The following is a 25,461-nucleotide window of genomic DNA, read 5'->3' as shown; positions in this document are numbered from 1 at the left end:
ACTTAAGTAATTATCTGGTAAATTCATTTAACAAAGATTGTTATATTCTGTGGAATAAGGCTTCAAGCCGTTTTGTCTTGAAAGACATGAGGTGCTTATGGTTCCTATCTTGAAGGGAACTGGCGACTTACATTAAGTTCAAAGGTCACAAAGTAAAGCCCGAAGGATCATGGTCCTTTGAGTCAGATAGTTAGGAATGTGAATTTTGCCTTTGTCACTTACTTGCTGTGTGTTGTTGAGTAAGTTACTTGAGACTCTGGGCCTTGGTTTCTTTGCCTGTAAAATGGGCAAAAATTATCTCTATTTCATTGAGTTGTTTTAAGTATAAAATAAGGTAAATGTGTAAAATTTCTACTGCAGTGCTTGGCACATTTTCGATGCTCAGCAATTACGAACTCAGGCCCTTGCCCCCTTGGTCCTGACTGACCAGCCAGCAGATCATTATTGGTCATAACAGGTCTGTGGAAGGGATTTTGCAGGTGAATCTTTCAAACCCATTTCCACCTGCTGGAGGCAAAATCTCACTGAAGGTGGGTGATTATAGTCATTTTTTAATATTCTCTCCATCATCTTTTTTCCTTTCAAGCAACAGACTTGCTACCTCACTTTTATTAAAGAGCTTTTGTTTTAGGGATAATATACCTGAATATTTGCTGTATAGAGGCTTTAAAAATGTGTTATATGAAACCCTGTTACTAATTTCATGGAACCAGTGGCTTATTTGAAATATTTTAGAAGCTAAGCAAGGTGTAGAATACCTTGTGTAATTCCTTCCTCTCCACTTTTTTTTTTTCCTATACTAGGCTTTTATAACTTTCCTGAAAAAGCCTGTTCTTTCTTTGTGAAGTTTTTTTCATGCATCAAGCAAGCTAGCTCAGTCTGATTAATTAGAGGTGAGTTCAGCCAGAGAGACGGAAACATTAGGGACTCTGAGAAAAGGGGCAGTAGATAACTAGTTCTCTTCATTGGTCAGTTTCAGTAGAGCTTTAGCCCCTCTTGAAGCATGAAAAAGAGCAGTTTGGGGAGAGGGAGAATGCAAGGTGCCTTTGTTCCTTCTGGTGCACATTCCAGAGAAACGATCTGTGCTTTGGATGTTTGTTTTTTCCTGTTTTCCACACTGCTGGTCAGAGGTAGAAGATGCCAAAGCCTCCTGACATCTGCATACCAGCCTCCACAGTGCTTTCACATAGAATAGCGGACTTCATCCTCTGTGATGTGGTTAATAATAACGTAGATCCCTCTTGCTTCAAGAAAGAAGAGACCGAGGCTGAGAGAGTTTGTGCCTTACCCAAGTTCAAGAACTACTGAGTCACAGAGCTGAGGCACCATGGTTATCCCACCCACACAACACTCGGCTGTAGTCCAGAGTCACTCAGAGCAAATTATCAAAGTACAAAATGTGGTGATCAAAATGCCAAAGCAGGAGGCGGGGCAAGATGGCAGACTGGTGAGCTGTAAGTTTTAGTTACTCCTCCAGGAAAGTAGGTAAAAAGCCAGAAACTGCGTGGACTGGACACCACAGAGCAATCTGACTTTGGGCATACTTCAGACAACACTCATGAAAATGTCGAACTGCTGAGATCAGCGAAATCTGTAAGTTTTTGCAGCCAGGGGACCCGCGCCCCTCCCTGCCAGGCTCAGTCCCGTGGGAGGAGGGGCTGTCAGCTCCGGGAAGGAGAAGGGAGAACTGCAGTGGTAGCCCTTCTCAGAAACTCATTCTACTGATTCATACTCCAACCATAGACAGACTGAGACCAGACACCAGAGAATCTGAGAGCTGCCAGCCCAGCAGAGAGGAGACAGGCATAGAAAAAAAAAAATAACGCGAAAAACTCCAAAATAAAAGCGGAGGATTTTTGGAGTTCTGGTGAACACAGAAAGGGGAAGGGCGGAGCTCAGGCCTTGAGACGCATATGCAAATCCCGAAGAAAAGCTGATCTCTCTGCCCTGTGGACCTTTCCTTAATGGCCCTGGTTGCTTTGTCTATTAGCATTTCAATAACCCATTAGATCTCTGAGGAAGGCCCTTTTTTTTTTTTTAATCCTTTTTTCTTTTTCTAAAACAATTACTCTAAGAAGCCCAATACAGAAAGCTTCAAAGAATTGCAATTTGGGCACTTCAAGTCAAGAGCAGAACTAAGAGAGCTCTGAGACAAAAGGCAATAATCCAGTGGCTGAGAAAATTCACTAAACACCACAACTTCCCAAGAAAAGGGGGGTGTCCGCTCACAGCCACCATCCTGGTGGACAGGAAACACTCCTGCCCATCGCCTGCCCCATAGCCCAGAGCTGCTCCGGACAACCCAGTGTGACGGAAGTGCTTCAAATAACAGGCACACACCACAAAACTGGGCGTGGACATTAGCCTTCCCTGCAACCTCAGCTGATTGTCCCAGAGCTGGGAAGGTGGAGCAGTGTGAATTAACAAAGCCCCATTCAGCCATCATTTCAGCAGACTGGGAGCCTCCCTACACAGCCCAGCAGCCCAGAACTGCCCTGGGGGGACGGCACTCACCTGTGACATAGCACAGTCATCCCTCAACAGAGGACCCGGGGTGCACGGCCTGGAAGAGGGGCCCACTTGCAAGTCTCAGGAGCCATACGCCAACACCAAAGACTTGTGGGTCAGTGGCAGAGACAAACTGTGGCAGGACTGAACTGAAGGATTAGACTATTGCAGCAGCTTTAAAACTCTAGGATCACCAGGGAGATTTGATTGTTAGAGCCACCCCCCTCCCTGACTGCCCAGAAACACGCCCCATATACAGGGCAGGCAACACCAACTACACACGCAAGCTTGGTACACCAATTGAGCCCCACAAGACTCACTCCCCCACTCACCAAAAAGGCTAAGCAGGGGAGAACTGGCTTGTGGAGAACAGGTGGTTCGTGGACGCCACCTGCTGGTTAGTTAGAGAAAGTACTCCACGAAGCTGTAGATCTGATAAATTAGAGATAAGGACTTCAATAGGTCTACAAACCCTAAAAGAACCCTATCAAGTTCAGCAAATGCCACGAGGCCAAAAACAACAGAAAATTATAAAGCATATGAAAAAACCAGACGATATGGATAACCCAAGCCCAAGCATCCAAATCAAAAGACCAGAAGAGACACAGCACCTAGAGCAGCTACTCAAAGAACTAAAGATGAACAATGAGACCATAGTACGGGATATGAAGGAAATCAAGAAGACCCTAGAAGAGCATAAAGAAGACATTGCAAGACTAAATAAAAAAATGGATGATCTTATGGAAATTAAAGAAACTGTTGACCAAATTAAAAAGATTCTGGACACTCATAGTACAAGACTAGAGGAAGTTGAACAACGAATCAGTGATCTGGAAGATGACAGAATGGAAAATGAAAGCATAAAAGAAAGAATGGGGAAAAAATTGAAAAAATCGAAATGGACCTCAGGGATATGATAGATAATATGAAACGTCCAAATATAAGACTCATTGGTGTCCCAGAAGGGGAAGAAAAGGGTAAAGGTCTAGGAAGAGTATTCAAAGAAATTGTTGGGGAAAACTTCCCAAATCTTCAAAACAACATAAATACACAAATCATAAATGCTCAGCGAACCCCAAATAGAATAAATCCAAATAAACCCACTCCGAGACATATACTGATCACACTGTCAAACACAGAATAGAAGGAGCAAGTTCTGAAAGCAGCAAGAGAAAAGCAATTCACCACATACAAAGGAAACAGCATAAGACTAAGTAGTGACTACTCAGCAGCCACCATGGAGGCGAGAAGGCAGTGGCATGATATATTTAAAATTCTGAGTGAGAAAAATTTCCAGCCAAGAATACTTTATCCAGCAAAGCTCTCCTTCAAATTTGAGGGAGAGCTTAAATTTTTCACAGACAAACAAATGCTGAGAGAATTTGCTAACAAGAGACCTGCCCTACTGGAGATACTCAAGGGAGCCCTACAGACAGAGAAACAACGAAAGGACAGAAAGACTTGGAGAAAGGTTCAGTACTAAAGAGATTCGGTATGGGTACAATAAGGGATATTAATAGAGAGAGGGGAAAAATATGGCAAACATAAACCAAAGGATAAGATGGCTGATTCAAGAAATGCCTTCACGGTTTTAACGTTGAATGTAAATGGATTAAACTCCCCAATTAAAAGATATAGATTCGCAGAATGGATCAAAAAAAATGAACTATCAATATGTTGCATACAAGAGACTCATCTTAGACAAAGGGACACAAAGAAACTGAAAGTGAAAGGATGGAAAAAAAATATTTCATGCAAGCTACAGCCAAAAGAAAGCAGGTGTAGCAATATTAATCTCAGATAAAATAGACTTCAAATGCAGGGATGTTTTGAGAGACAAAGAAGGCCACTACATACTAATAAAAGGGGCAATTCAGCAAGAAGAAATAACAATCGTAAACGTCTATGCACCCAATCAAGGTGCCACAAAATACATGAGAGAAACACTGGCAAAACTAAAGGAAGCAATTGATGTTTCCACAATAATTGTGGGAGACTTCAACACATCACTCTCTCCTATAGATAGATCAACCAGACAGAAGACCAATAAGGAAATTGAAAACCTAAACAATCTGATAAATGAATTAGATTTAACAGACATATACAGGACATTACATCCCAAATCACCAGGATACACATACTTTTCTAGCGCTCATGGAACTTTCTCCAGAATAGATCATATGCTGGGACATAAAACAAGCCTCAATAAATTTAAAAAGATTGAAATTATTCAAAGCACATTCTCTGACCACAATGGAATACAATTAGAAGTCAATAACCATCAGAGACTTAGAAAATTCACAAATACCTGGAGGTTAAACAACACACTCCTAAACAATCAGTGGGTTAAAGAAGAAATAGCAAGAGAAATAGCTAAATATGTAGAGACGAATGAAAATGAGAACACAACATACCAAAACCTATGGGATGCAGCAAAAGCAGTGCTAAGGGGGAAATTTAAAGCACTAAACGCATATATTACAAAGGAAGAAAGAGCCAAAATCAAAGAACTAATGGATCAACTGAAGAAGCTAGAAAATGAACAGCAAACCAATCCTAAACCAAGTAGAAGAAAAGAAATAACAAGGATTAAACCAGAAATAAATGACATCGAGAACAAAAAAACAATAGAGAGGATAAATATCACCAAAAGTTGGTTCTTTGAGAAGATCAACAAGATTGACAAGCCCCTAGCTAGACTGACAAAATCAAAAAGAGAGAAGACCCATATAAACAAAATAATGAATGAAAAAGGTGACATAACTGCAGATCCTGAAGAAATTAAAAAAATTATAAGAGGATATTATGAACAACTGTATGGCAACAAACTGGATAATGTAGAAGAAATGGACAATTTCCTGGAAACATATGAACAACCTAGACTGACCAGCGAAGAAATAGAAGACCTCAACCAACCCATCACAAGCAAAGAGATCCAATCAGTCATCAAAAATCTTCCCACAAATAAATGCCCAGGGCCAGATGGCTTCACAGGGGAATTCTACCAAACTTTCCAGAAAGAACTGACACCAATCTTACTCAAACTCTTTCAAAACATTGAAGAAAAGGGAACACTACCTAACTCATTTTATGAAGCTAACATCAATCTAATACCAAAACCAGGCAAAGATGCTACAAAAAAGGAAAACTACCAGCCAATCTCCCTAATGAATATAGATGCAAAAATCCTCAACAAAATACTTGCAAATCGAATCCAAAGACACATTAAAAAATCATACACCATGACCAAGTGGAGTTCATTCCAGGCATGCAAGGATGGTTCAACATAAGAAAATCAATCAATGTATTACAACACATTAAGAATTCAAAAGGGAAAAATCAAATGATCATCTCAATAGATGAAAAAGCATTTGACAAAATCCAACATCCGTCTTTGATAGAAACACTTCAAAAGGTAGGAATTGAAGGAAACTTCCTCAATGTGATAAAGAGCATATATGAAAAACCCACAGCCAGCATAGTACTCAATGGTGAGAGACTGAAAGCCTTCCCTCTAAGATCAGGCACAAGACAAGGATGCCCGCTGTCATCACTGTTATTCAACATTGTGCTGGAAGTGCTAGCCAGGGCAATCCGGCAAGACAAAGAAATAAAAGGCATCCAAATTGGAAAAGAAGAAGTAAAACTGTCATTGTTTGCAGGTGATATGATCTTATATCTGGAAAACCCTGAGAAATTGACGATACAGTTACTAGAGCTAATAAACAAATTTAGCAAAGTAGCGGAATACAAGATTAATGCACATAAGTCAGTAATATTTCTATATGCTAGAAATGAACAAACTGAAGAGACACTCAAGAAAAAGATACCATTTTCAATAGCAACTAAAAAAATCAAGTACCTAGGAATAAACTTAACCAAAGATGTAAAAGACCTATACAAAGAAAACTACATAACTCTACTAAAAGAAATAGAAGGGGACCTTTAAAGATGGAAAAATATTCCATGTTCATGGTTAGGAAGGCTAAATGTCATTAAGATGTCAGGTCTACCCAAACTCATCTACAGATTCAATGCAGTCCCAATCAAAATTCCAACAACCTACTTTGCAGACTTTGGAAAGCTAGTTATCAAATTTATTTGGAAAGGGAAGATGCCTCAAATTGCTAAAGACACTCTAAAAAAGAAAACTGAAGTGGGAGGACTTACACTCCCTGACTTTGAAGCTTATTGTAAAGCCACAGTTGTCAAAACAGCATGGTACTGGCACAAAGATAGACATATAGATCAATGGAATCGAATTGAAAATTCAGAGATAGACCCTCAGATCTATGGCCGACTGATCTTTGATAAGGCCCCCAAAGTCACTGAACTGAGTCATAATGGTGTATTCAACAAATGGGGCTGAGAGAGTTGGATATCCATATCCAAAAGACCCCTACCTCACCCCCTACACAAAAATTAACTCAAAATGGACGAACGATCTCAATATAAAAGAAAGTACCATAAAACTCCTACAAGATAATGTAGGAAAACATCTTCAAGACCTTGTATTAGGTGGCCACTTCCTAGACTTTACACCCAAAGCACAAGCAACAAAAGAAAAAGTAGATAAATGGGAACTCCTCAAGCTTAGAAGTTTCTGCATCTCAAAGGAATTTCTCAAAAAGGTAAAGAGGCAGCCAAATCAATTGGAAAAAATGTTTGGAAACCATGTTTCTGACAAAAGAGTGATATCTTGCATATATAAAGAAATCCTTCAACTCAATGACAATGGTACAGACAGCCCAATTATAAAATGGGCAAAACATATGAAAAGACAGTTCTCTGAAGAGGAGATACAAATGGCCAAGAAACACATGAAAAAATGTTCAGCTTCACTAGCTATTAGAGAGATGCAAATTAAGACCACGATGAGATACCATCTAACAGCTGTTAGAGTGGCTGCCGTTAAACAAACAGGAAACTACAAATGCTGGAGGGAATGTGGAGAAATTGGAACTCTTACTCATTGTTGGTGGGACTGTATAATGGTTCAGCCACTCTGGAATTCAGTCTGGCAGTTCCTTAGAAAACTAGTGTCCGGCGCCGCCCCGCTCGACCCCTGTTCCCCGGCCGGCGAGGGGAGAAACAAGGGATGAGAGAGAGAGAGAGAGATGCAGACCACGCAAACTGACCTGGCTGGAAGTCACGACTCGAGCCACACGGCGGTTGCGAGAGCAAGTCTTTTACTGAAGCTAGATAAGCATTCTCTGTTACAGGTTTCCACGCGGGGCAGAGTGCCTCGCGGGAGAGCAGCCTCGATGTGGCCGTCAGGTACGGCTCCTAGTGGGCTGTCTCCCCGAGGTTCGCTTGGGCAAACTCTTAAGTACTCTACTCATAACCAATGATCTAGCGCCGCGCATATGCACTCAATTGGCAGATAGGAATAGTGAGTGTGCACGTCATAAGCGGAAGCAGGATATGGGCGCCATCTTGGCTCATTCGATGGGCGGGGGGACTTTGGAGCAGGTTTACAGCGCATGCGCTATGCCCGTCCCGGGAGACGGCTCTCCACATGAAGGGATGACAGAGGATTAGCTGTGAAGCTTGGGTCGGGGGGAGGCACCTATGTGGCTGTGGGGTGGGTGTGTGCGTGCATGGATGAGTGCAACTGCCCCCAGGCCCCTTCTCGGTTGCTCTCTGGCAGGAGCGTGGTGACTCTTTCCTCCCTGACACCAGCTGCCGCCCCTGCCTCTCTCCCGTGACTGGCTGCAATGTGAGAACTGAAGTACATTTTCCAATTTGCGTTGCATTTATTCAGCACAGTCTGATATTTTCTGCTCTTAATTTTAAAATGTTTAAATTGGGCAATTTTTAAAATTTTCCTCTGAAAATACCCACTTAAGGTAAAATTGCCCTGCTGGTACTTGGCCATCGATTTGTTTTTCTCTGCACTGGCAACCTCCTGGAGGAAACTGAATTCCCTGCTCCTGCCCACCACTCCCCCTCCACTTATGGTCTGATACTTGACGGCCCCTGCTTGGCTCTCAACTGCCACCCCCACTTGGGCCCAGCCTGGGTACCCGCTCCCAGCCCCAGCCTCTGCTCCTGGGTCCAAAGCTGAAAGCTAGCCTGGCCACTGGACTCCCCCTGCAGGGGCAAGCTAAGGCAAAACCCCTCAAGCAGGAGCACTGACGCCCCCAATGCGCTATGACAGGAAATCCGACCACCAGAGGGCGCATGGACCTAAGGAAAGGGCAGAGCAGAGTCCACTGGGGCAGTAGACAGCTCCCCCCAGGGCTCCATGGCACTGTCAGACCAGGTATCCCCCAATGCCCCACCAGGTTCCTTCACATGCCCTTAGAGGTTCCTGGGCAGTCAAGGCCATTGCCGAGTTCAGGTCTGGGGACACTAGGTCCCCACACTCTGCCGGAGGTGGGGTAAGGAGGAAATATCAGGGTGGAACTGCCGGGAACCTGGGATTTTAATGTGATTTTAATGTGAATTCAGATTTTATTGTGAATTTAATGTGAATTCAGAAAGAATTTAATGTGAATTCAGAAAGAAAAAAAATTAACTAGCCCACACAGTCCTTGATATTACAGCTATTATTGCTTAGCACGGAGCTAAGGAAAAAAAGTGAGCTGAGTTAATGCTGATTTCAAGAAAAATATTATGAGAGTAACTGTTCCAGTGGCCCATGAAGGTGGCCCACAGATGACGGTGTAGATCTGAATGCCTACCTGACACCACATGGGCTCTCAAAACTGGCATCATCATAACTCACTTCTCACTTATCTTCCTCCCATACTGATCTCCCCACATCTCCCATGTCTGTAATGGCAGCTCCACCCTGCCACAGGCTTAGGCCCAACCCTTGAAGCCATCCTGATGCTTTCCTTTCCTTCATCCCCCACATCCAATCAGCCAGGAAATATTCTCTGCTTTACTTTCACCTCCCTCCTGTATGACTGCAATCACCTCCCAATTTGTCTCCCAGCTTTCACTCATACCCTCCCCCCACCTCCCAATCCAACCCAGCCACCATGGTTGTTTAAAAGTGACAGTCTTATCACATCATCCTTCCTGCTTAAAACCCTATGGTGGCTTCCCATTAGGCTTAGGATAAAACCCAAACTCATGAGCGTGAATTCCTGGCCCTGCCTGTGAGGACCCTTGGTGGTCTTTTCTACTACTCGCCACTCTGCTTAGATCCCTCTTTTTCTGGCTCTTGCATGGCTGGCTCCTTGTCTTTGGGGCTGTCAAAGAACCCCCACAGAGATTCACATTTGAACAAGCCCCCATCTCCTTAGTCACCCTCCAGCTTGTCACCCTACTTGGATATTTGTGGTATTTATCACCTTCTTAATCATCTAGCTTCCTTGTTTCTGGTTTCCACCATCAGACTGCCAATGCCCCAAGACAGATATTTTTGCTCATTGACATCTCAGTCCCCATCACCTGGAGTAGGTGCCACTGGTACAACATAGTACCATTTAAATGCTGAATGCCCAGATCTCCTTGAGATACTTGTTCCTTCCCCCCTCTCTCTCTTCCTTATGGCCTCATCTCTCTGCGCATCCTGCCAGACACCGGGTGTGCTGTGGCCACACGCACGAGATTCCCTGGCATTCGATACCCTCCCCCAGAGCTGTCCACCAGGGCACTCCACCTACTACCTCCTCTCTCCCAAACCTCTGCCTGCAACACCCCCTTGTCCTCCAAAGCTAGCTCCAGCAGCAGCTCCTCTCTGCAGCCCACTTGGATCTCCCTATGAGCAAGTGTATCATCTCTGCCCCCAGTGCTCACCTTAAATAATGTCTTTTCTCCCCCTTACCCCTTGAGAGCAGCTCTGTGTGGGACTGACCCTGCCTTCTTCTTGGCTGAGGCTCTTTGGGGTGCAGGGCTGAAGGTGGGCACTTTGTCCCTAGTGGGCCCTGCTGAAGGCAGATCCCCTGGGACAGGCTATACTGACTATGGATGGGCTCACCTGTAGGTCACCTTCCCATTGGCAGAGACCAGGCTACCAAACTCTTAAGTGATTTTCCTTCTCTTAGAAGCAGATGTTTTCCTGGAAGGACAACACAGCTTGACTTAAAGCCCAACACCAAGCAAGTACAGCCAGCCCCAGCAGGGAGGGTGTTGAAGATGCCTTTGTAGCTAAAAGGTTTGCTAAGCACAAGTGTCCAGGGTCATGCCTGTGGAAGGCCTGGAGGAGACACTGGCCTGGGGGCCTATTGATCTCAGCTGGGTATTGCTCCACTGCCATTTCCTGGGACATGGACATTTCTACCCTGGAAGGCAGGGACAGGGCAAGGTGGAGTAGTGGGGGCAGGGGGCATTCTCTTTATACCCAGATTGTGCTTCCTTGGTTCCCCCAGCCTTCCCAAGGTCTTGCTCTTTTCTGGCACTTTCAACCTGATTCAAACTGGGCAGTGCTATTAAGGGGGGCTGAGCAAGCTGCTGTTTTGCCCTCCATGGACAGATTTTTCCCCAAGAACCTGTTATTTACTCAGGGTCTTGAGCAAGCAGGGTAGGGTGCCAAGTCCAGGGAATGGGAAGCTGAGCCCAATGTAGGGAAAGCAAAGCCAAGAGCTCCAGCCTGAAGCTGCAGGTGGCTGGAGTGGAGTATGAGCCCAATGCCCTCTTAGCCTCTGCAGGTCCTGAAATTGACCTGGCCTCACTGGATGAACTTGGGAAGACTGCTTTCCCTATCCTGGGCTTAGTGTCCCACTCCTGAAGGATCTTTCAGGGCCCTTTGCCGCTATCCTGGGTGAAAGATAATGGGGTTTGTCTTACACCAACTCATACCCATGCATCACTCAAATTTGTCAAAGAGCTGACTTTCAGCCAGACCCTCAGAGTTGCCAGTTTCTATGGATCAATGTTTTTAATTAGATGGGTTTTCTTGTTTCTCCATTATTGGATTGAGTTAGCAAATTAAATTAAGCAATTTGTTGCTAGGTCATTTAAATGCCAACTCGATTTCATAACCTGGGCTTGTGCCACATCCAAGTCCTTCTGACTTCTTCTCAGAGTTGTGGAATCAGTAGCCAGAGGAGTGGGTATCCCCAGGAACTGCAGGTTGACTGACCCTCTGGCTCTTGAGAGTCTGGGTCCTTGGGGTACAGCCCCACTCCCTTTGCTACTCTGAGAGGGCATGGAGGGTTGTCAGAGGGCTTCAGAACTCACCGCATCTGGGAGCAGAGGTAAGATGATAGTAAGCTCCTAGGGCCTCCCCTGGACAAGGGTTTACCTGGAATCTGCAGCCTCTTTTTTTTCCTATCTGTATAATGGGTTAGGTCTGGAGACCCTTCAGTTCTGGCATTCTGGGCACTATAGTTCTGCGGAGGTGGGAGCTACCGCAGCCCCTACCAGAGTGCAGGCAGGTGTGGCCCATGCTGGAGGGCGTTAGGACCCAGGTATTCGAGACAGACTGAGATGGGGTGAGCAGGCGGCCAGGTTGGTCCCCCGGCCTCAAGTCCCAGACGGCTGGCGCTGCTGCTGTTCCGCCTCCGATCGCAGAGCGGGGTGGGGGCGCTGTCGTGCCGCGAGTAGAGCGCAACAGCGGCTCTCCAAGCCCCCGCCCGCCCTCCACCGCGCAGAAGCCGCTTTGCGGGATCGTGACTCGGGTGGGGATGTGTGTGTGGGGGGGGGGTGGGGGGTGATACCCTAAGACCTCGGAGAGAGAACGAACGAATTCGGGCACGGTGAGAAGTGCCGCTGTGGACACAGGGTGTTCCAGGAGCGGTTGAGCAGTCAGTCAGAGGGGACAGCTCTCTCCACATCCCCATCCCCTCACTGCCCAGGACCTCCGCAGCACAGTACCAAGCTGAAGAGCCCTTGCTAGGCAACCCTTCCCTTTCTTGCCTGAGGAGAGGGAGGAGGGGTGCAGCTGTGGAAAGTTCACCCCTGGGACCTGTCCAGGGCTGGGGCAGTAAAAGTAAGCAGGCAGGTCTGTAGACAGGCTGCCCAGACATGTTGAATTCAGGGAGGCAGTGACAGGGTATGACAAGTGTACAGGGACAATGGCTGGAGGGCTCTGGCAGGGGCTGGGGATGGTCACTGGGGGGCATGGGCTTGGTAAATAGCATTAACCAGGCAACAACCTGAGCAGGCAAATTGGGAATGCAGACAGGGCTTCGTGACTGTGCTGGCTGGCTGCCTGTGAGTCACCTTTGTGGATCAATTTCATCGCTGAGAACTTGGATATGCGATGTGCTTAGAAAGAGAGGCTGGACTGGAGCCCTCCATCCAAAAAGAATAAAAAAAGAAACACAATGAAACAACTTGGGATGCATTGCCAGCAACCCAGGAGTATTACCTCCTCATGCCAGGCCCAGAAGCCATAGCCCTTGTGCTCTCCTGGGCCCTTCTGTTGCAAGGGCTGGGACCAGTTTTCCAGGTGGCAAGTTAAAACTGACTTTTCTAAAGCCATCCTGATTTTGGAAGCTACAGAGATTTCCCCCAGTCCTGCTTGATCAAGTCATCTCTTGTTGCTCATTTCAGTGCCTGGCCCAAAGCAGGTGCCCATATACGTTTGTTGAAAGAATAAGAAAACCAGTGTATTTGTCCATTTTTTAATGTGTGTGGGGTTGTTTGAGCTTTCTGCTGCACCTTGTGAAATAAAAGTGTGGCCCTTTAGGAAACAAGTGTGAGTTTGGTGTGCCCATAGCAAAACAGTGGTTCCAGGAAATGTCAGTTCTGTGCAGATGCAGGGCGGGGAAGGGGTGGGGGGAGGCAAACAATCAGGGAAAGAAGATATCTGCCAGAAAAAGACAGTCCAGGGAATTCGGGTCATTTTATAGGTTTGATCTTGCTCTTCTTTTTCTGTTCTGACCACGCGGAACAGAAAACAGTTTTCCTTGGCCCAAAGACAAGGTTGGCAAGGCCGTGTCTGCATCTGAATGTGCTGAGAGCTAGTTGTGCATGCACGAGACAGTTTCCAGCACTCTCTGCAGAACCATCCTGTGGGGTGAGTGGATTATAGTGCTAGATGCCATGAGCATGTGACCTCAAGATGCTCCTAGGCCTGGAGGTGACAGAACTCGTCAGAGACACTTGAGGATTTTGAAATGGAGTGGACTGAAACTTGCCTTTGGTTCAAATCTTGCTGTGTATTGAAACATTTTTGAGTGGCATAAGAATCTTCACCACTAGTTAATATTTGTGTGTTATTTTAAGAGCCAGTGAGCATAACTAGATCTTGTGTCATGCCCTCCATATATTTGGAGAGGTCTAGTACTTTGTACCAGTGGTCCAAGAAGAGCTACCACTTTGAGCCAGAGGTGGCTTTCCCCTGCCACACACACAAGAGTGGGGCTGTAGTAAGCAGCCTGCTGAGGGGTGTTGCCCACACTTTGGCTGCGGGGCTTCAACCTGGGCTTGGGGCTGGGTCCAGACCCGTACCCATCGCATCAGGGCACTGAGGGCTTGGGGGAGAGGTGAGACTGTGGCCAGCTCTGAGGGGAGAAAGGAAGAAAGGAAGGGAAAGACAGCCGGGCCCCTAGCCTTGTGCGGGCAGCTGAAAAAGCTTAGCTGCCTCTCGGGTCAGGCCAGCACCCAACACCCAGTGCCCTGGGTTCAGCCCTGCTTGGTGACAGGGCTCTCCAGGAGGGGGCCCTGGAGGGCTCACCTGAGCAGTGGAATGAATCTCGGCAAGTTGCACCAGGGCGCTGCCTTCACTGTGGGGAATTGCTTCAGGGTTTCCTGGGAGACGGGCCAGTGGGCTTTGCATGCATTCCCTCTGAAACGGGGCCTCCACTGCCCACGGATGCCATCTGAGGTGGAGGTGGCTCTCTTTGGCTGTAACCTGTCTCTATTTCCTTTCTCTGGATCTTTCTTTTACAGTTCTCTCTCCCCCTTTCTTTCCTCTACCAGTGCCTTCTCTTTTTCTCTGCTGCTTTCTCCCTCTTTCCTCCCACTCCTTCTGCCCTCGTTGCCTCTCTCCTTTGGACACCTCCCACTGGCTCTCATCCTCCCTGGCCCTTTCTTTGCCTTTCCTTGCTCCTTCTTTTTCCTTTCATACCACTCTGCCCCTCCCCTTTCCCATTTTCCTCCATTTTTCCCTTTCTTGTCTTCCCCCCAACCTTCTTCTTTTGTCCCCATTGCTCTTTTCTCCTTCCCTTTTTCCTCTCTCTGTCCTTTTCCTCCATTTCCTTCCCTCTCTCCTCAGCGGCCAGCCTTTAGTCTCCTTTCAGTCTGTCTCTGCCCTCTTTGTCAGCTGGCTTCCTGTCTGCCCTCCCTGCTCCCCGAGCTCTCTCTAGCCTCTTCTGTGTTTGGCTCTCTCCACGCCTCCCTCCCCCTCTCTTTCTGCTCTTCTCCCAGCTCATTTCTTCTGCCATCAAGCTCTCTTCTCAGTATGCGCTTCATCTTCCTTTTCTCTCTCAATCAGTCCCTCCAACCCTCTCTCCTCCCCTTTTCTTCTCATCTTCTCTGGGTCTCCCCTCTTCCATCTTCTCTGACCACCTACCTGCCCTCCTCCCTCCACCCCTCCCAGAACCCCCAAGCAGCAGAAGTCTGTGGAGCTGGGGAAGGCCAGTAAGGTGGGAATTTTGCCCTGATGGACTTGGCACTAAGCCCAAGGGCTGGACCTTATCCCCCAACCCTAGCCCCACTCCCTCAACTGCCTTCAGGAGCAAGGGTTTGGAAGAGTCAATGGGTTGCAGGGAAAGAAGCCAGCCCTGGGTGCTGGGCATGCTGAAGTGGAATCCCAGCTCTGAGCTAACACGCTGTGTGCCCGGACATGCCAGTGGGGTCAATGGTGATGAAGGGGGCCTGAGAAGCTACCTGGGCCCTTAGTTGGTTCCTAGCGGGTGTTCCGTCAATGGGAGTTGCTTCTGATGGACAGCCCCGGTCATGTGCCATCTGTTAGGAAATAGATCTTGTGTATCATAGCCCCTCTTGTCTTCTTCTTGGATCAGCCCACCATCCTAGCCTCTTTCTATCACCTCCACCTTTAGCTGCCCATTGCCCCTATCTGTCTCCCAGGTCTGTCTCTGCCTCTGTTCAATTTGCCACCCTGTCCTCTGCTCCCAGCCTAATCATGGGGCAGTAGAAGAAGCATCCTTGGGAAGCCTCATCATAAAGGAGGCATCAAGGCAGGGGTCCAATTCCTGAAGGTGGTGGGGAGACCCGCACAGCCTGATTGCCAGCTCGATGTCACAGCAGGGAAAGCCATCAATCCTCCCAATCACATCCCCAGCCAAATGAGGATTCTTTCCTTCACAGAGACAGCCCACTTGGGCCCAGGTGAACTCCCGGAGATGCTGCACTGGATCACTGGGTGCATTTCTGCCACTGCCCCAAGGCCTGCCAGAGGACAGTGGCAATGGCATTCTGGAGATCTGCATACTATCCAAGAGAGCAGGACTGGAGGTGGCCATGAAAACATGGTCTCAAGCCCCTTGTTGTACAGGTGCGGACCTTAGGGGACAACTAAGGGCAGGAACTTGCTCAAAATCCTACATTCAGGCAGTCAGAGAATTATGGACAGAACCCAAAGCTAGGGTTAAATGATGGAGGGTGTGGGGATGTGTGTGCTTGTGTGGCTTTCCCAGCATCATCATTCCTGTGTGCTTGTGTACACATACACACACACACCTGTTGGACATGTGGATTTCAAATGGAGAGTGAATTTGTCCTGTTTACAAAAAACATATTTAATATTCAGAAAAGCTCCAGAACCAGGAAATTCATGTTCCAGTCCTGATTGGGGGTAACATTGAGCCACCTTGTGCCTCAGTGTTCCTGTAATAAATGGGATTGTAGTAAATAGTAATACTCGTTGATGGAGTGTCTGCCTTGCTCCGGGCGCTATAAAGATGAGGTTCATTTAAGCTTCCCATCACCTCAATGAACTAGGTTGCTAGGTTTCTCTTTTTGTAAGTAAAACAACCAAAGCACAGGGAGTTTAAGTAATTGGCCACAGACCCCAGCAATTAAGTTCAAGAGTCTGGAATTGGCTCCAGACCTCCCTGACCTGCCAAATCAGGGTGTTTCCTGACTAAGCCGGTCCAGGGTTCTGTTCTGGGACCCTGGGACAGTCGTCCAGTGGCAGCTTGATCAGTGAAAAGGCAAATAAGATAGGGGCAGAGCTCAGGGCATCTCAAGGGAGGGGGTCAGCTGAGGCCAGCTCTGTAATTTCCTTCCCTGCTACGAGCTGGGAAATGGGGTGCTTGGAACCGAGATGGTGCATGTTTAATCTCTGGTTTAATAATAGCAGGAGATCTTAATGTTTGCTAACTCACTTGCTATTCCTACCACCTAAATGCTCTGGTCCCCAGTCCCCATATTGCTGGTTCTTTCTTGACTTCCAGCCCCCAGTTTAATTGCCTAAGGGTCACCTCCAGAAAACCTCTTTTGCTGCTAAGATGTGGCCTCTCTCTCTCTCTAAGCCCAACTCTGCAAATAAATTCATTACCATCCCCCCTACATGGGACATGACTGCCAGGGCAGTGAACCTCCCTGGTGACATGGTGCAAGACTCCTGGGAATGAGTCTGGTCCTGGCATTCAGGGATTGAGAATGCCTTTTTGACCAAAAGGGAGGAAAGAAAGGTAACAAAATAAGGTTTTAGTGTCTAAGAGATTTCAAATAGTGTCAAAAGTCTCTCCTGGTGGTTACTTGTATGTAAGCTCCAGCTAGATATTCCAAATGCCCACAGTAGGACAAGCCCTAACCAATATTAGTCCTCAAAATACTAAAGAACACCCAGGTCCCTATCTGGGACTCTGTAAAATTTCACACACTAAATTTACTTTTTGGAAACTCTAATTCTCCAGGGTGTTCCCATGCCAGATAAGTCCCAAAACACGGAGGCAATAGCCTCTCCAAGAACATCAGCCAGATGTATACCCCTTCCCCATAATATCAACACCCCTTTTCAATATGATCAAGTTAGGGTGGTTACTGCCCAGATACCCCTGAAGATTGTAAAGGGTAGCAACAGACAAGATAGGATTTAATAAAGGATTACAAATATTGAATCTTTATATAAATACATGTATTTTAGTTCTTGGGGTACTAGAATAGCTGGAAGGAAATAACTGACATGGTAGAACTGTAACCCATAATATGTTTTGAAATTTGCTCTATAGCTATTTGTTAAATAGTACTTTTAAAGTTAGCACATTTCCGTATATATGTAATACTTCACAATAAGGAAATAACTGAAATTGTGGAACTGCAAACCATAATATTCTTTGAAATTTGCTTTCTAACTACTTGTTAAATCATACTTTGAGAGTTATCACTTTTCTGTATATACATTATATTTCACAATAAAAAAAAATTAATAAAAAGGGATTCTCAGCCTCTCCCTGACCATGTGGTCAGCCCTTAGAAGCCTCAGGGTCCAATAGCTCCATATAGTGCCTCCTAATTCCACCTTGAAAGTCTGAGGGAGGGGAGTTTGCTCAGAGGGGTGCAGCCTCAGGTGTCACCGGACGCAGGCATGCCAGTATTTGCCAGATGCAAAGGTGAGGATATTGAGGGGGTACAGAGGGAGCCCTGGACCCCAAAACAGAGGAGGGCTCAGCACCCCTCTACCACACTATCAGTCCTGGGAGAGCCCAGGCAGGGGTGACCCAATATGGCTACTTCTGACTTCCACCTGGGCTGAAGTTGGGGGATTCTGAGGGAGGTGAGGTCTTTGAAGCATTCTGATGCAATTGAGCAGAATGAGGTTCCCAAGTCCCAGCAGACATCAAGGTGAGGGTCCTAAGGGGGTCTAACGGGACCAACACATCTGTTAAAGAAAAAGGCCCAGCACAGCCCTGCCCCTGCTCTCAGCCCCGGTAAGCACCAGAGCAGCGTGACCGGATGTGGTGCTTCCTGACTTCGGCCCTGGGACTCTGGGGGAGGAGAGTTTGTTCTGAGGGGCGGCCTCAGGTCTGCAGAGTGGGAATCCCAGGTCTTGCTGGACATCAAAGTGAGGGCCCTGAGGGAGGACGTTGGGACCCCACTCCAGAAGAGAAGGCTCCAGCCCAGCCTTGGCCTTGCTCTCAGCCCTGGGAAGATGCTGGACAGCATGGCCAGATATCGTGGGTCCTGAATTCTGCCCAGGGAGTTTGGGGGAGAGGGGTTTGTTCTGAGGGTTCAGCCTCAGGTTAGCAGAGGGAGAAAGGTCCTGCCATATGTCAAGGTGAGGACTCTGACGGAGGATTGTGGTCACTCCCATCCAAGACAGGGAGCCCACAGAAACCTGCCCCTACTTTAATTCCTCAAATTCCTGGAGTAGCTGCCTGATTGAGACTACCCCTCAATTTGGTCTCGGGAGTTTGAGTGAGGAGGGGCTGTAGTCTGAGGGAAGTGGCTTCAGGTCAGTAGAGGGAGGAGTCCTATAACCTGCAAGATGTCAAAGTGAGCCTTGAGGGAGGACTTGGGAGATCCTGGACCCAGAAAAAGGAGATCATCACAGAAACTTACCTCTCCTGTTAGCCCTGGGAGGCCCTGACTTCCTGGGAGATACCTGACTTCTAACTGAGAGGGTTTTCCGGGAGATGAGACTTGGTCTGAGGGGGCCAGAGTCAAGAAAACATAGGGAGGAGTCCCAGCCCTGCCAGATGTCCAGGTGAAAATTTTGAGGGAGGTCTGAGGCCACCTCCCACCCTTGACAGGGGGCCCTGAGAAGCCCTGATCATGATAGCTAGAAGTCATGTCTTCCAGCTTCTGTCTCAGGGATAGGAAAGATAGGAGGTCCTTGGTCCCAGGGACCCTGTTTTAGGTCAGCAGAGGGAAGCAGTCCAGATCCTGTTAGAAGTCAAGGTGAGAACCCTGAGGGAGGACTTAAGGGGAACTCACACCAGAGAAGAGATTGGTTCCAGCCCCGTCCTGCCCCAGCTTTCAGTCCTAGGAGGCCCAGAGTCACAGTGGCTGGATGTATTGCACCTCCACTTCTGCCGCGTGAGTCTGTGGGAGGTGAGGACTGGAGTTGGATTCAGGTGAACATATGGAGGAGTCCCAGGCACTGCCAGTAGTCAGAAGGAAGATTTAGAGAACACTCTTACCTGCCTCTGAACAGATGGGTCCCCAGCCATTCCCTTCCCCTTCTGTCAGAGCTAGGATGCCCCAAAGGTATGGTGGTCAGATATGGCAATTTGTGACTTCCTCCTTGGAGCAGAGTCTCAGGGAGATGAAGGCCTTAGTCTGAAGAGGTGGACATAGGTCAGCAAACGGAAGAGTCCAAGGCCTTATCAGGTCAGTGTGAATAACCTAAGAGAGAACTGCAGGGATCTTCTACCTCCACAAGGAAGGGGCCACACAGAAACCTTCCCCTACTGTCAGCCCTGGGAAGCCCCAGGCAGGGGTAGTCTGATGTGGTGAATTGTTACTTCTGTCTTGGGGGTCTCAGGGCTGTGAGGGAGCCAGACTCAGGTTAGTAGAGGGAAGATTTCTAGCCCTTCCTGAGTCCAGATACAGATGCTGAAGGAGGTCTGAGGGCCCATCTCCAGTTAGAAGGGCCTCACAGAAACTTTGCTGTACTTCTGCTGTCAACCCTGAGAGGACCCTGGCAGGGATCACTGTATGCAGCACACTCACTCTGCCGTGGGGGTAAAGGAAGAATGGAAGTCTGAGATGGATTCAGGTCAACAGAGGAAACAATCCCAGGCCCTGTCAGGAGTCATTGTGAAGACTGAGGGGACCCTCCCCATATAAGAACAGACTGGATCCCACCCCAACCTGACATTTCTCTCACCCATAGTTGGCTATGGCATCCCCTCAGTTCCTCCTTCAGTGTCTCGTGGAGTTGAGGCCTTAGTCTAAGGAAGGTGGCCTCAGGTCAGCAAAGGGTAGCTCAGGCATTAAGGCAAGGACTGAGGGGAAGCCTCCTATCCCAAAATATATGGACAACTGTGGAATTCGGCCAGCTCTTGTTGTCACCCCTGAGAAGCCCTGGGCAGATGAGGGCAGATGTAAGGCCCCCTCACTTCATTCTGGTCACTCTCAGGGATGTGGTTTTCTTGTTCTGAGAGTTTTCCCTCAGAAGAGCAGAATGGTGGGGCCCAGGCCCTGCCAGTGGAAAGGTGAGGATGCTGAGTGAGCACCAAGGACACCATCCACTGAGGAACAATGGGTACCTTACAGAGTCCCCTCTGTCTCTCCTTGTAAATGCTGGGAGCCTCAGGTCTGTGGTTGCATTTGGCAGCCCAAGGTACACCCTCAGTTCCTCTTACAGGGGCTCCAGGAACTGTGAGGTTAGGGCCTTGGTCTGAGGTCAGCTGAGCAAGAGGTCCCGGCAGTGCCAGAGTCAAGGTGAGGTGAATGTGTCCACCCCCACCCAAGAACTGAGGGGACACCACACTGCCTGACCCCACCTGCCCTTCTTTCAGCCCTGGAAGCCTCAGGCTGTGCTCGTGGGCTGAATCCTAAGGAGCTGTCTCATTTCCTCCCTCAGGTTCTTTGGGGCCAGGCTGACCAAGAGGACAAAAGAGCGGTGAGGCCCTCAAGCACTCAATAAACAGAAGACCTGTAAATTGCCCTTTGTTAGAGCCATCAAAGTTCAGGCCACTTACACTCTCCCTCCCTCCTTTAGGCCAGTGGTTTCCCATTGTCCACCCTCCCATCACATTCCTTCCTACCACCTCCACACCCAACAGAAGTCATCATGCCCCGTGCTCCAAAGCGTCGACGCATCATGCTTGAGGAAGGCCTTAAGGCCCAAAGTGAGACACAGGACCCAGTAGATGTGCAGGTTCCCTCAACTGTGGAGGAGATTCATTGCTCCTCTTCCTCCTCCTCCTTGTCCTCCTCCTCTTCCTCCTTCCCTTTCTCCTCCTCGGCTTCATCCTCCTCATGCTATCCTCTGATCCCAAGCACCCCAGAGGATGTTTCTGCTGCTGGGACACCGAGTACTCCCGGGAGTCCTCAGGGAGCCCGCTCCTCCCCTGCTGCCATGGCAGCCACTCCATCAAGCCAATCAGGTGAGGGATCCTGCCACCCAGAAGAGGAGGGCCCAAGCGCATTGCAGGTACAACCAAATGCTGAGTCCTTGCTCAACGATGCCATTGGTGATAAGGTGACCTATTTGGTGAAATTCCTGCTTCTCAAGTTTCGAATAAAGGAGCCCATCACAAAGGCAGAAATGCTGGAGATAGTCACCAAAAACTACAAGGAGCACTTCCCCATCATCTTCATGGAAGCTTCTGAGTGCATGCAGCTTGTCTTTGGCATTAACGTAAAGGAAGTGAACCCCACTGGTCAGTGCTATGTCCTCACCAGTGCACTTGGCCTCACCTGTGATGGAATGCTGAGTGATGATCATAGCATGCCAAAGGCTGGCATTTTGATACTTGTCCTGAGCATAATCTTCATGGAGGGCAACTGTGCCCCTGAGGAGGAGATCTGGGAAGTTCTAAGTGTGATGGGGGTATATGGTGGGAGGGAGCATTTCATCTATGGGGAGCCCAGGAAGCTCCTCACCAGAGATTGGGTGCAGGAAAAGTACCTGGAGTACCGCCAGGTGCCCAACAGTAATGCTTTACATTAAGAATTCCTGTGGGGTCCCAGAGCCCATGCCGAAACCAGCAAGATGAAAGTCCTGGAGTTTTTGGCCAAGGTCACTGGAAGTGACCCCAGGTCCTTCCCATTCTGGTATGAGGATGCTTTGCAAGATGAGGAAGAGAGAGCCCAGGGCAGAATTGCTATCACTGCCAGTGCCTCATCCAGCAGCTCCTTCTGCCTTTAATGAAATCTCTGGCCAATTCATCACTCTGTGGTTGAAGAGGACAGTCACAGATCTAAGTAGTGGAGGGCCAGGCTGAGGCTGGGGCACACATTTTGTAATGTCTTTGTGTTCCTGTTCTGTAGGGATGAATTGGAGCTTTATCTTCTGTTCTATTTTTGGTATTCTTCAAATGTTGTTGCTTTTAGCAGAAGGTTTAATTAGTTTCAGAATCTAAGTTTATGAATGACATTCATGTGTTTCTCATGTATTGCTGTTTATCTGGTGTAAGAGTAAGAGTTTTGCTATTTTGAAAAACAAATTGGGAAACCTTCCATTGAATTTTGTAATGTAGAACAAGATAATATGGCATCGGAATAGAAATGTACCTAGAAATGTAAAGAAAGCAATGAAATAGAGAAAAAACATCAAAATATGGTTATTTTTTTTATTTCCTTACCCTTTTCATTCTGTTGTTCCATAAAATTAAAAGATGTATACCTGGATTTGTTGCCTTATTCAAGAACATAGGAGAAATTAAGTAATAATAAAAAAAATTCCCTGCTCACCCAGTTTGTTTTTTCCCCAAATATGAAGTGAGCCCATGCTCTTTGGAAGGCACTTTTATACTAGTGGGACAGTAGGATAACCATAGCATAGTAGAGCTTAGGAGCATTAATCACTTAAGGAAGGTGGTGAGGCATCCTCTAAGACTTGAAGAACAAGTAAAAGAAGGATTGAGGAGATGAGGGCTCCTGATGAGACAGTCAATTGTAAATGCTCTGAGCCATGGCATTTGGGGCTTAGGGAATCTGCATTTCCTTCTGTGGGAGTTAATGGTAATTAATCTGGATGGTGGCAGGGACCAGACCCTCATATGATGTGTCTCAGAGGTGACTGAAAAGCCTGGCATGGAAAAATGCTGTGGGCAGTAAGTTTTGGGTCATGGCTAACTCAGAGATATCTCTGTACGTCTGGGACAGGTATGGAAAGTATCCTGCACTTGGGACCCAATACAGCTGAACACTGTGCAAGAGCTAGGTGTTTATGCACACGTGCAAGGATTTCCTCAGAAATCAGGTGATACTCCTCTTGAGCAATGATCAGAAGACACTAGGATGGCTCTTTTTCGTGGGCCTGGGAAAACTAGAACACATTCCGTTAAAAGGGCATTTTAATTATGTTACCTGAAGTGAAATTTGACTAAATTTAAGCAAAGAATACATTTTTGGTGTGGGAGAAATGAACAAAAATAGTGGTTTGGGTGGAAGAGTGGCAGGGAGGGAGGGAAGAAGTTGGCCCCTGATTCATTTTTTTAGGAGCTTTGAGTTGCACTCAGCTGGAGAAGTCACCCCCACACCCAAATTAAATAATATATACTAAAAGAGGGAGACTCTACTGACGTTTTTGCAAAGCAGCAGTTTTGACTGATTTGGTTTTCCACGTCTTATTATTATACTACATATTTGCAGAGATCTCCCAGGTTTAAAATAATAGAAATTAAAATAATAGAAATTAAAATAAAATAATAGAAATTAAAATAATAGAAGTAACTGCCATTCATTAAAGGTCCAATATGTGTCAGACACTTTTCCAAGCAATTTATAAACATTACATGCACTCCATCAGTCCTACAAGACAGAGCTTATCAAACCCATTTTAGAGATGACTAACGTACGGCTCGTAGCTCTGGGTAATTTGCCTGAGATCACAGGGCTGCTAAGCGGCAGGGCTGGAACTAGACCCCTGGTCGGCATTCCTCTGGAGCCCTCACTGTTCCCACTCCCCCGAGCCTGAGTCAAACCTGCTGAGCCTTAATGCATTTCTCTTGTCACTACTGCTTAGTGTCTCTCAGAGCACTCAAAGGGCCTTGTGGCCAAGGTACTAAAAGCAGGCCTGCAGAGGAAGTTGATGATCGGAATAAAACATGGTCAGGATTGTCTGTGAGCTTTAATTATCAGGGGTCAGCCTGACAGGGCCCCAGGATTCCTTGAGAAATGACATGCCCCAGGGGCCAGCTTTTTACCCAGTCCCAGCACTTTCGCAGCCCCTTTCCCCTGGTCTTCAGTGTGCCCTACTGCCCAACTCTGGAACCTGGCCTGCTGACCAGCTCATCACTGTGGTCTGCTCTGAAAGCTGTGTCCTGCTCCCAATCAATGTAATGGCCTAGATACACCTGCCTTCCCCTGATACAGAATATTCCTATTGCCTGCAGAAGTCCACTGGCTGCCCCATCTGTCACCCTGGAACCCCTCTAACAGCAACAGAGCCCTAATCATAAAAGTTTACTTTGGACACTTGTGTTGAGGTAACTAGTAACACCCCTACGGGATCTTCAACACACTCAAGGTATTTTCCAAATGGGTTGGTGGTTAGTCTGATTTGGAACACAGTCTACTGGGCCTTGGGATATAAACCTGACATTAGAAGATTTTTGAAATCACCCTTACATTTGCAATAAGATTTAAATGGGGTTTCTTATTTGAAAGTGGCCACTGAACACATACACAGATTTGTGAGCTTACCTCAATGGTCAAAACCCAAACAAAGCCTCCCTCACGTGTGTAGATGAGGAAAGGCCATGGAAATCACAATGTAGCAAACATATACTGAGACTGAATTCCTAAAATCCTTGGTGTTCCAATAACAAGTGAAAAAATGATTCCTTATTGGACATGCTAATTGATAAAAAAAGAAAAATTAATTAATCATCCTTCCGTTGCTTCTTGTACCTGCCTTACAGGAAATTCTCAGTATTCTGTGTACTGAATTATACATGTATAGGTGTTCAGTCATGTTAAGTTATGTGGATTGCAACAGAAACACACAAGGTAAGGTTTTGACCATGCATCAAAAGGAAAGACAAAATTCTCAGCCTACTGAGATTCTAGAGGTTATTACAAAGGGCAGTGCATAAAAGTGCTGTTGAGTGAAGAAGTCATACTCTAACCACTGGGATTTACAAGCTCCTTTAAAAATTAGCTATAATTTTATTTGAAACAACTTTCATGTGGTCACTTGAAAAAATTGGTGAATTTCAAGATATATGCCTTCTCCGACACTCCTCCAAAAATGAAGAGGATTGTTGCCGTAACATTTATAATTGTTACTGTTTACATGCAACTACTATGTAACAGCTTATGGGTGAGACTACAAGGTCTCATCTGTATCTTGCCTTCCTCTCCTTCTTGGGCACATGGGAAGACTACGTTGACAGTCTAGCTGTATTTAAGAAGGTACTGTGATTAGCCCTTGTCACTGAAATATGAACAGAACCATCATATGTCACTTTCAGGCATTTGAGAGTCAGTATGCCATTTCCATGCTTTTTCTTCATCCATCAGAAA

At 47.0% G+C, this 25,461-nt stretch overlaps 1 protein-coding gene across 1 annotated transcript; it reads left to right on the top strand.

Moving 5' to 3' along the window:
- The first annotated feature begins 21,058 nt into the window (after positions 1-21,058).
- LOC119522547 (melanoma-associated antigen 10-like) lies at positions 21,059-22,138 on the top strand. Its single transcript, XM_037820959.1, is given in 1 exon segment — positions 21,059-22,138. A coding segment is annotated over 1 exon segment (1,080 nt).
- Positions 22,139-25,461: the final 3,323 nt, after the last annotated feature.

The sequence above is a fragment of the Choloepus didactylus genome, chromosome X (genome assembly GCF_015220235.1).
Source record: "Choloepus didactylus isolate mChoDid1 chromosome X, mChoDid1.pri, whole genome shotgun sequence".
NCBI classification, from domain to species: Eukaryota; Metazoa; Chordata; class Mammalia; order Pilosa; family Megalonychidae; genus Choloepus; species Choloepus didactylus.
The sequence above is the reverse complement of the archived record's forward strand: the minus strand, read 5'-3'. Positions and strand labels throughout refer to the sequence as shown.